Raw genomic sequence first — 13,946 nt, 5'->3', positions numbered from 1 at the left:
TTTAAAATATCTTTGCTGCATTGGATCAGTCTCCTTTCTAGAACAGCCAAGAGCTTTCTAGCCTCACGGCAGCAGCGCTTTGCATCGCTCAGACTTTAAAACAGTCAGCGCCGTGGATGCGGTTTTGAAAATTTATCAAAAACGTTGGTGCGGACAGATGAGTTTTGTGATGCGGTTGCGGATTAAATAATAATAGCCCATCCGCAGCATCTCTAATACAAATGGAATGTTATTATGTGTCATGGAACATTGCGCTCCCCAACTCGCGAAAGGTCGGATTTGCTCCATATTTTGATAAGTTTTGTTTAGAAAACCTTGAATCCATGTAGGCTAATATCATTAGACATAATCCATATCATTAGAATCAATGAATCCATGTCATGAGACACAACGAATCCATGTCATTAGACACAACGTGCACACATGTGCAGGCCAATGTTTTTTTTGTTTTTGTTTTTTTGCGGTGACGACGGTGACAAGCTCAGACCCGCGGTTGGAGTCACGTGACCGCGGTAATGCGGTAACCATCCCAGCCCTAATCTAAGGTACCATTCACTCCTATTATAAAGCTATATTAGTGTTTGGCTGAAAGAAGAATGCCATATACACAAAGGATGGCTTGAGGGTGAGTAATTTATTGGCTAATTTAAATTTTTGTTTGAACTAACCCTTTAAGACTGAGACACGAACCCTTCCCATTATAAATTGACCCTATAAGTGGAAATTTAAGCAATCTTGAAGATTACATAAGTCTAAAGGCAATCGCACACCGGACAAGAAGCGACATGTCATGGCTAGGTCACTGTACAGGTTTCAAACACTGGGCACGTCGATGCGGTTCAGGTTGCAGACAGTACATGCAAAAGTTACCAAGGTTTTTCCCTTGTTCAAGAATGAAGAACGCTAAAGTAAATTATCGATGTCATTTGATAATGATTTGGGTTGAATTTAATGGAAAATATGCGACTCGTGCTCCATGACGCGGCAGAAATTTTATCAGCCTCTGGAGTCGTAGCATTGTGCGTACCTTTTATTACAGTTGTTTCGAATTTTAAAACGTGCCATGTTTTCTGCCAGATGCATCTGGTGTGCGTGCCCCTTAAGGAACAAGAATGTGTAAAATGTTTATAAATGTACATGTACTTTGTAATGTGCTCTAGAGATCAATTATTGTTCCAGTGAGCTAAGAGTAAACTGAGCCGAGATTTTGAGGTTTCCGTAAACAACCAATTTGTCATGTGCCATGACCCAAAGATGGCATTTGTGGTTAAATCAAGTAAAATAAAAATAATTAACTGGTGGTTTTGTGATACCAATACATAGAATTAATCACAATTTTTTTTTTTTTTTTGGAAAACTAAAAATGGTCAAGCAACCTGTGTTGGACCACTTGAGATGGAGTGATCCATTTCTGAAGGACAGTTAATGATATGGAAAAGAGGATAATACGATCAGGAAATGTTACAGATTCAAAGTCTCATTGCCCACATGAGCACAATAGCTCTATGTTTCAGAACATCTAACCACTAGGCCACAGCTTTATAAGGTTGGTACTTAATTTGATCCAAAGTGTGCTGACATAAAATTTTAAAGATTAAAATTATATCCAGATCCTCTAAACGTTTTTCTTAGAGTGTTTAAGCTAGATGCTTATTACATTACTGCCACGCAGAATACAATCATATTAGTCATATCATTATTATTTTTTTCTTCTTTACTAAATTACATCTCGGCCATGTATCTGAGGGGTGTGGAAAAGCTTATGTGATTTGCCCTGATAAAGGTGGTTATTGGTTTGTTGTTTGAGTCAGCTGCAGATATAGCTTGGAGAAGAAGCTTACAAACTATGTAAAGGTTTTTATATGTGTTTGTAAATACATCAAATAATGTGTTTGTGTTCATAAAATATAAGAACTTGATTTTTACATTTTCTGAAAAGCGCCTGCCTGTGCAAAACCTGCTGCAACAATGCTAAGATTTTGTGGGTGGTTGCCAGGGCATTGCTGTGCAGTTGCTAGGGTGTTCTGGGTGGTTTTGAGGTGTTTCTTACTGGCCCAAATTAAAAGAGTCCACCCTCAAGTCTATGATATTCTGGTCCCATATGACTCCCTGTATAGGAGTCTATAAGAAAGCAAATGGTTCTTTCACTGCAGTGTTTCCCCCCGAATAGAAATGGAAGGCCTGGACAACATAAAGAGCTTAGAAAGATCTCTTCTAAATAAGTTGAATGCTTTGAGGTATCACTTGGTTTAATTTTTAGGCTACGACTTTTACAACAAAACAAAAAAAAGTTAGTTTGCTCCAAAGCTTTATAGCAACTTAAAACATTTATTTCGAATTATTTAGGCAACATTTTGCGACAATAAGACAAAATCTTGTAATCCAAGACTGACTTGTAGAATTTCCCCAGCTAAACAATCAAAAGGGAAAACATCCGCCAAATGAATTGTGAAACATTAGTCTTTTCAGACAAATCCATTTGTATTGGGCTGTGTGTCGAACTGTGCAAATGATGATTGAATGAGGAGTTCCGATAACTAGCAGGACAAATGGTGTCTCGGGGTCATGCTGGGGTCTTGACCATAGAGATGATAGATCTCTGTGAAAGGGGGAAGAAGGACGATTTTCAGATGTGAGTGTGTTTGTGTTTCTGTCTTTGTGTGTATTTTGCTGTGTATGAGAACAAACGGATGATGTGAACCCCACACTGAACTTTACTGTAACTGTTATTTCAACTATAAAAATATATACATCAAGATGTATGCAACTTACAATGCAACATTTATGTTCATTTTATAGTTATGTTGTATATAAATAATAGGAACTCCTTTTGTGATGACTGCCTTGTTTTTTTAGCTTAACTGCTTTAGTTTGGTGTTCAAATTGCAATCGTTAATTTTTGTTGATGCAAGCTCAATCTGGACACAAAATGTTCTCTTCTGTAGGTTAGATATCACCAAATTTTCTTGCCTTTTTTTTTCTCTAGGGGAAAAATCTATGGTTAAAATCCTTGAGTTGTTAAAGGTCGTACTGTTCCACTATTGGCCTTATACAACAAGGTTTTTTTTTTCTTCGTCGTCGTCATATTCATGGGTGCCTCTGAAATGGGTTTGGAGTGAAGTTTTATCAGGCTGTTTATATGAAAAACTGATCTGTGCTGCTTCAGCATCAAAGTGTATTCTGTGAACTTTCAGGAATTCTCTGGGTTTTGTTTAAAAGAAAACAAGGTTTTGCTTAAATATGTTCAGCAGTCTAAAATGCATAGTTCATAATCATTCAGAAAATGGTAGTGAAAGACAGCATTAGATCAAACTGACCCTGTTTATCCTGTTTATTACAAAATATCTCTCGTCTCCTTGTGTATGATTTCCCAATGCACATTTTTTCTACAAAAAAAAAACAATCATTGTCTTTAATCAAAATGTAGTGACATTTTCTGCTGACGTAAGGCCGTGAAGACTGGGGAAAAATAATATTAACCATTAATATCATAGTCCACTTTTCATGATCCAGTCTAATATCGGTGTAGAAAATCACCTTATATTAATCAGTCCTTTTTATATTATTTATTTTCCACTGAATACATTTTTTCACTCAGTTATACATAACAATATGAAAGTTAAATGTGTTTTGTGAATGCCATTTCATATTGTTTTTCATTCACCAGTTTATCATTCATTGTGAATGGAATATTAAGAATTGTTTTCTTATTTTCTCTCTCGGTCACAAACTCTGTGCTGATGTCCTAGCTGTGTTTATGGAGAGCTGCGCTGGGTGAACAGTTCAGATGTAGAGGACCCTTTATGATGATGATGATGATGATGATAATGAAGACTATGCTGCTGCTGATTTCAGTACTCCTAACTCAGGCTCTTCAGTCCCAGGGCAGACCTACCACTCAAGATGAGGGTAAGTTATATCTCAATCATTTCTGTTATTTCTCAATCATTTCTGTAGTATCAGAACATCTTTTAGCTAAAGATTTGCCATCTTTGCATGTCTTCTTTAGGCTCACTAAAATATTTTTTAAAGGTGCCATATCCTCACCTTTTGTAGCTTAAAAGTTCACTTGAAATATTTGTCAAGATTAATTTAGTTCTGTATCATGTATCTTTTCCACCCTCTTTGCTGAGCCTTAGAATTAAATGTACAGTACATCTACTGTACCTTTTAAGACTTCAATATGTAAATGATCTCCGTTACAATTGGCTGAGCTTGCCATAAGGATTTCTAAATAACTCATTTGAGTCTTAGTTTTCATAAATGGACTGAGTGGACTTGGGAGGGAGCTTTTCATTTTAAAGTGGTAGTAGTATGTAGTAAAACAGTACAGAAGAGCAAGGAAAATCCTGTTTTACATGATATCATCAGATTTAAAATAAGCTGTCAGGTATACGATTAAAGCAGTATGACTGTATAGAACATCCATGGACCATTATAATCTCAGACCAAACTTATATCTCCAGTACACTAAGCCTAGCCAAGAGAAAGTGTTACTTGCATGCAGGAGGGAAAGCACATTCAACTCTAAGCTGTGGAAATTTCAACTTTGATATGATTTGTTCTCCATATCCACCTCTCTATGCTATAAATGGAATGGAATAATGGGTAACGGGAGGGGAACAAAACACACCAGTTGAAATGAAACCCTGAAAAATGTGACCCTTGGCAATGTTCCAGCGGGGTGAGTGCTAGTGCCTCTCACAGGCCAAACATGCTTCCGTAGCTTCATCATCCTCTTTTGGGATTTCGGAAAGACATTAATCTCACATGACTACTAAATGCCTTACATTACAGTTATAGCAATTATAAAACAAGTGTCTTCTTGTCTGAAGGACTGTGAAGGCTTTAAATAAACCAGGTTGATTTGAATTTACCCCAGAGATGAAGGTGTGGAATAGTTGCCGTCTGTAGCCTCCGGCTAAGCAAAAATACCTCTCTTCTCTTTTCCCCCTCTATCTATCTATCTCTCTCTCTCCCCTTCCCATTGTCTCACTCTCCTCCTTTTGTAATGAGAAGGTATTTGTTGTCAAAGGAAGAGTAGACACTATAAATTACTGCCTTTAAAAGAAGAGGCAGAAAGTACTCCGCCCTCTGGTGCTATTCCAATGTGGAGATCGTGTTTCTGGGAAAAATAAGCATGTTTTATAGATGGTGCATGTCGTTGAAGCACGGATCTATGGTCCCTACACTTAATGGAAACTTGCCTTGCACAAGAAAGTTTGTGAAATATAACATCTGAGCATGTTTAAGACCATAGTAAAAAAGATGTAACTAATCTTTTATGCTGTAACAATGGGACTAAATTACAGTCATGCCTTTTAAAACCCAAAGTGTTTCCCAACTTTGTCATCTTTATGTACCCCACAGTCCCATTATTTAGGCTCAAGTACCTCTTCATCTACACCAACCTGAAATGTGTTCTAGCTGATATTATACTAGATATCATCAGCATTGTCATTCATTTTTGTAAAGTGGCTAGTTGGTGTACTTAAATCCAGACTCAGGGACTTGTGTCAGACTGTATACATAAATGGATAGTTGCCACATTGACACATTTGCTACTTTTCCTCCACCAGACTGAATAGATATCTGCTCTGGGCTTGTTGACATGGTTATGTTTAATTTTTCCATTGTGAACTGACTGAGCAAGTGACCAATCTTAAGTTGCCACATCACCAAACTAGCGGAGAACCAGCACGTTTCTTTGACCCGAGTATGGTTGGCTAACCTAGTTGAGAAAACCATGCTGGGAATAGTTTGTAATTGTACTGTGATAGTACTGTGCTCTAGTGTTGTCACGATACTAGAATTTCTAACTTCGATACGATACCTTGAAAAATATCGATATTCGATACCATTTTCGATACCACAGAGAAAAAAACTGCCACAATATTAAGAGGGTAGAACTGTCTAGAACATGACAATGAGGTATATTTTACATGAACAAAATGTCCTGAGGTATTGCACTTGTTCAAAGCCTCAGATGCCATTCAAAAACCAATAAAGTGCAAGTAAATAAAAAGTGCAATCTTTTGTATTTCCAAGTCAAATCAAATCCAATCTCAATGTCAACAAAAGATACTTAAACGTCAAGGGGGGTTGGGGTTGACTAGCTTTCACAAGGTCTCTCGCTCTCTCCCTCTCTGCACGCACGCTTATGTATGTTGTGTGCGCGCTATCTATGTTATGCGTGCAGTATGTTCTGTCTCGCATGTGCTTATAGATTCCGGAGATTTGAACTAAATTGCAGGCATCAGGGAGAAGCTATCAATATAGTGGAGACTCCCGGAACTTCCGGGAGACTTGGGATGTCTGGCTTCATATCAAAAATATTTCCAGATAGCACTCCTGCTGTGTTCTTTATCAAACAAAACTGGTCGCGGGGGCGCCGCATGCACTCGCCATCTTTACATTCACTTCACTTTTGCTATTTAACCAGAGCGAATGAGAGGAGTGCGAGTGTGTGTGGTGTTTGTCAATGCGCCTTTGGAGAGAAGTGAAAGTGACAGCTCGGCTAGTATCGATACTTATGGAAATTAGTATTGGTACCGTTCAGATATTTCAGTATCGATATTTATCGAAATATCGATATTTTTGACAACACTACTGTGCTCAAGTAAATATGCTATTGGAACTGTTACTCACCTTGCTAAGAACCGTTCGGCCCAATGGTTGAAAACAAGGCTGTATGTTAACTTTTTTTGCACATAGCCCTGGTGCTACAAAGGTTGAAAGTTTTGTAGCACAGGCCGCACAATTGTAGCACAAGTATAACATGTCTGTTACCATCTCCGAAAACAACCAAAAGTAGTGCAGTTCTTCACTTAAACAGGCATGTGACTGGCAAAGGACATTAATGTTGCATGCAGGGCACACAAAATTCAAACATTAACAAGAAATGTTTTCAGACCAAAATTTTTTTATAAAGTCAATTTAGTTTATATAGCCCATTATCACTAATCACAATCCAAACAACATCCATATATTACACTTCAAATTAGCAGGACAAGTCTGTGGACAGACATTACTTCATAAAATAACTCTTTTATTTGCAAACTCACCCAAACTGAGACACTCCTCTATTGGACTCAACAGTTGCATCAGTGTGTGTGTGTGTGTGTGTGTGTGTGTGTGTGTGTGTGTGTGTGTGTGTGTGTGTGTGTGTGTGTGTGTGTGTGTGTGTGTGTGTGTCACAGATCTGGCATGTCTGCTAGCGACTCCTTACTATTTGGTCTCCTGGCGTGGCATTGGGAAGTGCAGTGTTGTTTTTATGTTATCCCTTTTTAAAATGCTGTTACCCATTACGTACATAAGGATTATCTTCTCTAATCTTTTCTGGAGCCTCCATGCATCAGCAACAGAACAAAAGCTGTTGTTAAGCATCGAAAGTCTGTTTTAAATCTGGGGTCTGTTGCACTAAATAATCACGCCTCTAGATTTCTGGCTAGTTTAGGTATAGGTTTTAGTTTCTGACCACTTGATTGAACACTGGCCTTAAGGTTTTTGTCATGACTATAATGAAGGTAGGAAGACCAAACCAGAATGTGATGGATTCTATTTTTACCAACCTAACACTTGACCGGTAAATTGCCAGGTGTGCTGAGACCCTCTGTTTATTTCCTCTTCCCTCCTGTCAGAACAGAGAACGCTCTTCTTTTTTTCTATCCCCCTGGGGCCTCCTATGGTGTAAATGGTAGATTCAGCTGTTGATGAGTGACTAACACTAGCATTTGGCAAAATTTTATTTTTTCCTAAGTGGGAATGCAACCTGCATAAACAACAGGGCTTCCTAAACACTTCCTGAAATGTTTAAACATTGTCATTTTGAGCAAACACTGTTAAATGCTTTCAACTAAATCAGAAGAGAGTAAAGATATTCAATTTCATAACCCTCTGTCAGTGTTGATTTGTTTGGAAGTCACACAAAAATTTTCATATTCTTTTTAGAAATTTAGACGCTATGCCTTTTATCAAGGGGTATAAATCTTAATTCGAGGGATTATTAATGTCAACAGAGGGATGACTGAAATCACTACGGAGCTAGTGATTTCTGATCATGTCACGTCTATTAATAATTTCCCTACAATTTCCTTTGGCTCATGATTCTACTTCTTTTTTATATGAGCTTTAGCCGCTTGTTCGTGTTGGGATTGAGTAAGAATGTGTTATTTTAGAAAAAGCAGCAAAAAATGTATATTGCTAAAGTGGCTTTGTGCATAGACAGAATAGATGTTTTAAGCATGATAGTTTGGAAACAAAATTTGTTTGAAAGTTTACATTGAGGCGTACTTAATATAAAAATGTAATGTTATAACGGGGTTCAGGATGGGCAAGGAGGCAGCGGGAACCGGAAGAACAGTCAACATAACTTTAATCGCCTGTCCTCAGCCACTTCTCCTCCCCTAGCAGATGTCAACGGGTCCTCCGACCCCTGGTGGAAGGTAACGGCTCCTCCGCTTCCTGGCGGATGGCAGCATTTCATCTGTTGAATGACAGAGGCTCTTCCACTTACCAGTGGACAGCAGAGGCGAGGATTCCTCGTCAGTGCATCCCTCCGCCTTACCTGGTTTCAGCACCAATGTAATGGGGTTCAGGATGGGCAAAGAGGAGGCAGGAACCGGCAGAACAGTCAACATAAATGACATAACTGAACTTAAACAAATATAAACACAAGACACACACAGCAGACGTGTGTGTCGCTATCTTGAACTGGTGCTTCCGGCTCGTCATTATCCCTCTCCCGGTTGATTGGGACAATTCAGTGCCGGGCATGGATCCTCACGGCCCGGCCAAGCCCTCCTCCTCATTACGATGTATTTAACATGGTTTGAAAGAGTAGTCAGGCCCTTACCTTAGTTCTGTGTCCTCAATACTAGTCTAAATAACTAAAGGTAGTGATGCTACTATCTACAATATCCAGTGGTGTGACAAATAGCTTTGGTAAGTCTGGTTAATTTCAGCAAAACCGTCTGTTTGGATAGTTCATTCCCATTTCAATTAACCTGTTCAAAAACACAATTTACCGACTTGAGTCATCACTCAATATTATTCCCACTACTTCCACCCCTGATGCTAACTGCTTTTTCAAAAGAATAGCTAATTTTAGTTTAACTACTCTTGAGTAAGCTTGGTAAGCAACAGATCCAAAATAGCTTCTCAAACACTTGATTTAGGATGGTTAGCTCTGGTGTATTAATGGTAAATCTCCAGTCTGGAATTACTTGAGATGGGGAAAGTATAAATATTTCTGATTCTTTCCCCATCATTCTCACTTTCTCTCAAACAGTCTTGCTCTCTGTATAACTCAATCTTTAGAAGGAGATGAATAAATAATTTGGGAAAACAATGGCTGTTATTCAGCAGGGTACACTGATCTCATTCTTGTCCCTCCTGCAGAGCATGTGCGTGAGCACATGGGCACATTTGTGTGTAGCCAAGCAGTGATTATGTTTATAAAACTGTGGCCATTGTGAACAAATGACATTAGCATCCAAGTCCTCAAGTGGGGTTCAATTGATGACCGGCCAGCAAGACAGGTATGGTAATGATACATAGGTGTGTGTGTGTGTGTTTGTGTGTATTTGCTTAGCTAGAGTTTGAGGACAAATTTGTCCCAACAATGACCACAATTATATGGACATCAGCAGCTGTTTATTGCAAGAAAACTGAGGAGTAGTTCACCCAAAAAGGAAAATTTGCAGATAATTTATTCACACTCAGGCCATCCAAGATGTATATGACCTTCTTTCTTCATCAAAACTGATTTTTAGGAAAGTATCCCAGGTTTTTAGCTGCATCCAATGCAAGTGAATGGGTTTTTGACGGCCCAAAAAGCACATTTAGTCAGCATCAAAGTAATCTACATAACTCCTGCCTATTAAGTAATGTCTTCTGATGTGAATAGAGATGTTTGAACAGTGAACGCCTCATGTTGCTGTCATGTGATGTCATCATGTTGGCACGTTCACGGGAGTATTCAGAAGTTCTGCTCTGATTACCACAAAGTAACGAACGTCATGCGAGAGTTAGGTCAATTCAAACAGCTACAGAGAGCTGGTGGAAGCGCAGATTTAAAGATAAAAACGTTTTAATTAGCAATTTAGTTTTTCACACAAACGTATCGATTAACTTCAGAAGCCATTAATTAATCAACTGAAATCATGTGGATTACTTTGATGCTGCCTAATTATGACTTTTGGACCGTCAAGTGTTGGTATCCATTCACATTGGATGAAGCTGAAAACCTGGGATACTTTCCTAAAAATCAGTTCTGATGAAGAAAGAAGGTTATGTACATCTTGGATGGCCTGTAGGTGAGTAAATGATCAGCAAATTTAAATTTTTGGGTGAACTATTCCTTTAATGCTCTGAATTGGTGTATGTATTCACATGAGCTGTTAGCGGCTTTCTCTTCACTCCTGTATACATGCATCTCCGTCTGGAAGAAGCTTTATCCACAACTATGTCCCCGTGATGCTTGTGTAAATAACAAACATGGCATCCGAGGAAGACTTTGCTGTTTTATTTTCTGTTGCTATTTCAAGATTTTCCCACTGTACACCCAGAAATGTTGAATTCTTTCCGCTGTGTTGAATTGTTGTTGTGTGCCATCTAATGACGTTTGTTATCCGGTCTTCTCATGCACATGCGGACTCCTCTAACCATCATTCCCCCGTAAGAACGGCCACAATAAACTGCATTCTCCGAAAGAAACCCATGTGTGCTAAACAGCTTTCTCTTAATCCCTTAAACGCTGTAAGGAAATTGGAGTTATTGTTTACATGACGTTTCAGAAAGACACTTTCTGCAAAATGTCTGGATTTAATCATTTTCTTATGTGCATGTAAACGTTGTCAGTGTATGAATTGTTGATAATCCACATTTGGCTGGACAATCAAAAAACTTTGCCATTTCAAGTGTTGTTGCAGTCTAATGTTTTTTCTTTGTAGGGCAGTAAGGTATCTCCTCATTTTTAATTCCACAATGAGCCAGCACCTTCAATAATCACAAGAAATGGACTACTAGTCACAGTAATCGCATTTTGTCACAAAATGAACTTACCAATCTATTACAGTTTCTTTCCTGTATAATTCCTTGTAGCAGTGCACATGCCAGTCCATCACATTCTCACTCCATCACCACCTCTAATGAAAGGAAATCCTTGTGGTTGTTCTCTTGTATTGCTTCCTCTTTTGTATCCAGTCTCTCTTTCTGAAAGGCCCCTCTTCGTCCGTCTTGTACACTGCCTGGCCTCACTCACCTCTAATTTAGTCTACCACAAAAACGAAGAGAAAAAAAAAATTCCTTTCATGTTTTACTGTAATTATCTTGATTTTCAGGGATGTCCGTCATCTTTTCTGAATGGCTTGAAGCAGGAAAAAAAAAACCTCAGTGGTTATTCCAGCTGGGTTGCTTTTCCAAAAATATGATCTTCAATCTGACCTAATCTGGTCATAGAATCTGGAGGATTAACAGGCCTAAGATTCCATGAGGAGTGACTTGACAGGAAAGGGCTCATCGTTTTGTTAAGTTTGAGTCTGAATCAAGACTAAGACCCCGTTTCCACCTGGTATTACGATGTGTCTCGGGTGAACCGATAACATGTGATCAGGTGTGAGACACCGCTGTTTACACCTGGTTGTTTAAATTCATCATTTGTGACCACTTGTGATCAGATTTGGAGGAGAGGGACTGTTTCATGATGACATACATCAATCACTATGTCCGTGTGTTCCTGCATGGTAATAAACCCCAACAAAGTCAGAAAAGACAAAGAAAGTGTGAAAAAAAAAAAACGCTATTTCTCCCTGATGCATCTGAAATTTAATCTAAGCACAAAATCAAAATTTCAAGCAGAATTGTCCATTATTATAGTGGATTAGTTGTATTAACTTGAGCTGCAAATGTTTGTGCTTCTCATAAGTGTCACTGCATGTTGATATCAGACACACTGAAGAAGATCCGTTCTCATGCTTGTGTATATATACACTTTTAAAATGTTCCTTTTTAAACGTTTTTTTTTTCCCCTTTTTATGCTGCTTATAACTGGCAAAGTTTAAACTCTTGTTTTAACTCAGCGATTGATTGACAGGTGAGGGGAGGCGCTTCGCTGCTGCCGGGATGCATACATGGCCAAATTGCCGTTTACACCTCCAATGTGATGCTTTTTTGACAACATATGTATGTGGTTTTTGTGATCCGATTTAGACCTGTATTTAGCACTGACCATATGTGATCCGATCACCAAACAATGCGTCTTATTACCAGGTGAAAACCATTAAGACTTAGACCCCATTATCACCAAGGTAAGCGTCACTATTATTATTACTCATACTTGGGCTTAGGAATGTAAACAAACAATTTTGTCTTAAGATTTTTGCCTGGTGGATGATAAAACGAGTGAGACGCTGTTGTTAAACGTGTATAAACGCACACCTGTGACCTCATATTCTATATTAATATGGCTGAATACAGTTTGGCTAATAAACTGTTAATTAGAAGAACTGTTCCAATAGTTATTGATTTACTATGACTTTCACTCCCCCGTTCTTCTTTTTTTGGGCGATTCTTGCATATCGCCACCTAAAAAGGACTTTGATATTGGTCTGTTTCTCACCCACACCTATCATATCACTTCTGAAGACAAGGATTTAACCACTAGAGTCATATTGATTACTTGTATGCTGCCTTTATGTGCTTTTTAGATGTTCAAAGTTTTGCTCACCATTCACTTGTATTGTTTGGACCTACAGAGCTGTTCTGTTGAAGAAAGAAAAATTATACACGGCAACAAATCATACACATTTGGGATTGTATATGATGATGAGTAAATGATAAAAGAATTCATTTTTTTGTTTACTTTCCCTTAAGAATTTGTTTTGCTGTTGCTGCTGCAACTAAATATGTTTCCCACCATCAGTCTATTTTTCTTTCGTTGTGCTCTAGTTTTCAGTGCAGTAGTTGTGGCAGTGCCAGATGACATCTGGACTCTATAGCTTGCACACCAGTGCTGGCTTCAGCTTGTATTGCATTATGGGTTGTTTAGCACTTTGAAGTGACTTATTGCTAGGTAGCAAGCCAGCATTTAATATCCTGGAAGGAAGCTTGTCGATTAATTACTATAAATCATCAAGCAGATGTATAATTTCCTCCCTGTGTGATTTATTACAGAATATTCTCACTTGATGCCCCACAGTAAACAGCCTCTTCAGTGATTGGTGCAAAAAATGTTTGGGATCGGTCCTGCTCAATGCTGAGTGCCAAGAGGAAATTACTTTCGTTGCCACAAACTTATGATCAACTGTGTGTCTGTAATATGTCAGAATTGCTCATCTATTATTATGTGAAGAGTTGCTGTCTCTAGAAGCAACACTGTGGTCAAGTGAGGCTGTGATTGTTTGGGAAAAGAAAGTTGATATTTGCATATGTTCTCGGTAGTCAAAGCAGTGATGGGTAATATTAAAAACGTAATATCTTTGTATATGTCAGCTTTTTGACTATTTTTATACAGATATCTCTATGTACAGTATGTTGTTTTTCTGAAATGGCTAAAAAAGGTGGTTATTTTTAATCGGAGTAACCATCATTTCAACCAAGTAGCCATTGTAGCCTGTTAAATTCCAAATGTTTACTGCAAGAACTAAAACACTGTACAAAATCTAGTTTTTTTTAAATAATCAAGGCAGTTTTTTCAACTAAATAGTTAAATATTTACCTTCATATAGTGTAATAAAATATTTAGATATGAAACTTTTACATAAAGACTTTAGGGGATGTTTGAGTGATGACGACAAATGAATCAGAATTTTGAATAAGAAATCAAACAAACAGAAAAGCATTTGTTTGTCCTCAACGAATTAAAAATAATGTCTATATTTCCTCATTCGTGGACTGTTAGGGGGCGCATACCCTTCAGTGGTCACAAAATGCAAACGGATGCACAT

General features: G+C 38.2%; 1 protein-coding gene across 2 annotated transcripts in view; it reads left to right on the top strand.

Annotated features, from left to right (window-relative positions):
• Positions 1-13,946, top strand: part of LOC127630469 (fibroblast growth factor receptor 1-A-like) — a 66,309-nt gene that overhangs the window by 14,130 nt on the left and 38,233 nt on the right. For both annotated transcript variants that reach the window (XM_052108010.1, XM_052108009.1), the window contains exon 2: positions 3,750-3,909. In XM_052108010.1, the coding sequence (XP_051963970.1) occupies positions 3,804-3,909 (106 nt within the window). In that variant the 5' untranslated portion in view covers positions 3,750-3,803. The remainder of the gene's footprint in view (positions 1-3,749; positions 3,910-13,946) is intronic.

This window comes from Xyrauchen texanus, chromosome 37 (assembly GCF_025860055.1).
Source record: "Xyrauchen texanus isolate HMW12.3.18 chromosome 37, RBS_HiC_50CHRs, whole genome shotgun sequence".
Lineage (NCBI taxonomy): Eukaryota > Metazoa > Chordata > Actinopteri > Cypriniformes > Catostomidae > Xyrauchen > Xyrauchen texanus.
The sequence above is the reverse complement of the archived record's forward strand: the minus strand, read 5'-3'. Positions and strand labels throughout refer to the sequence as shown.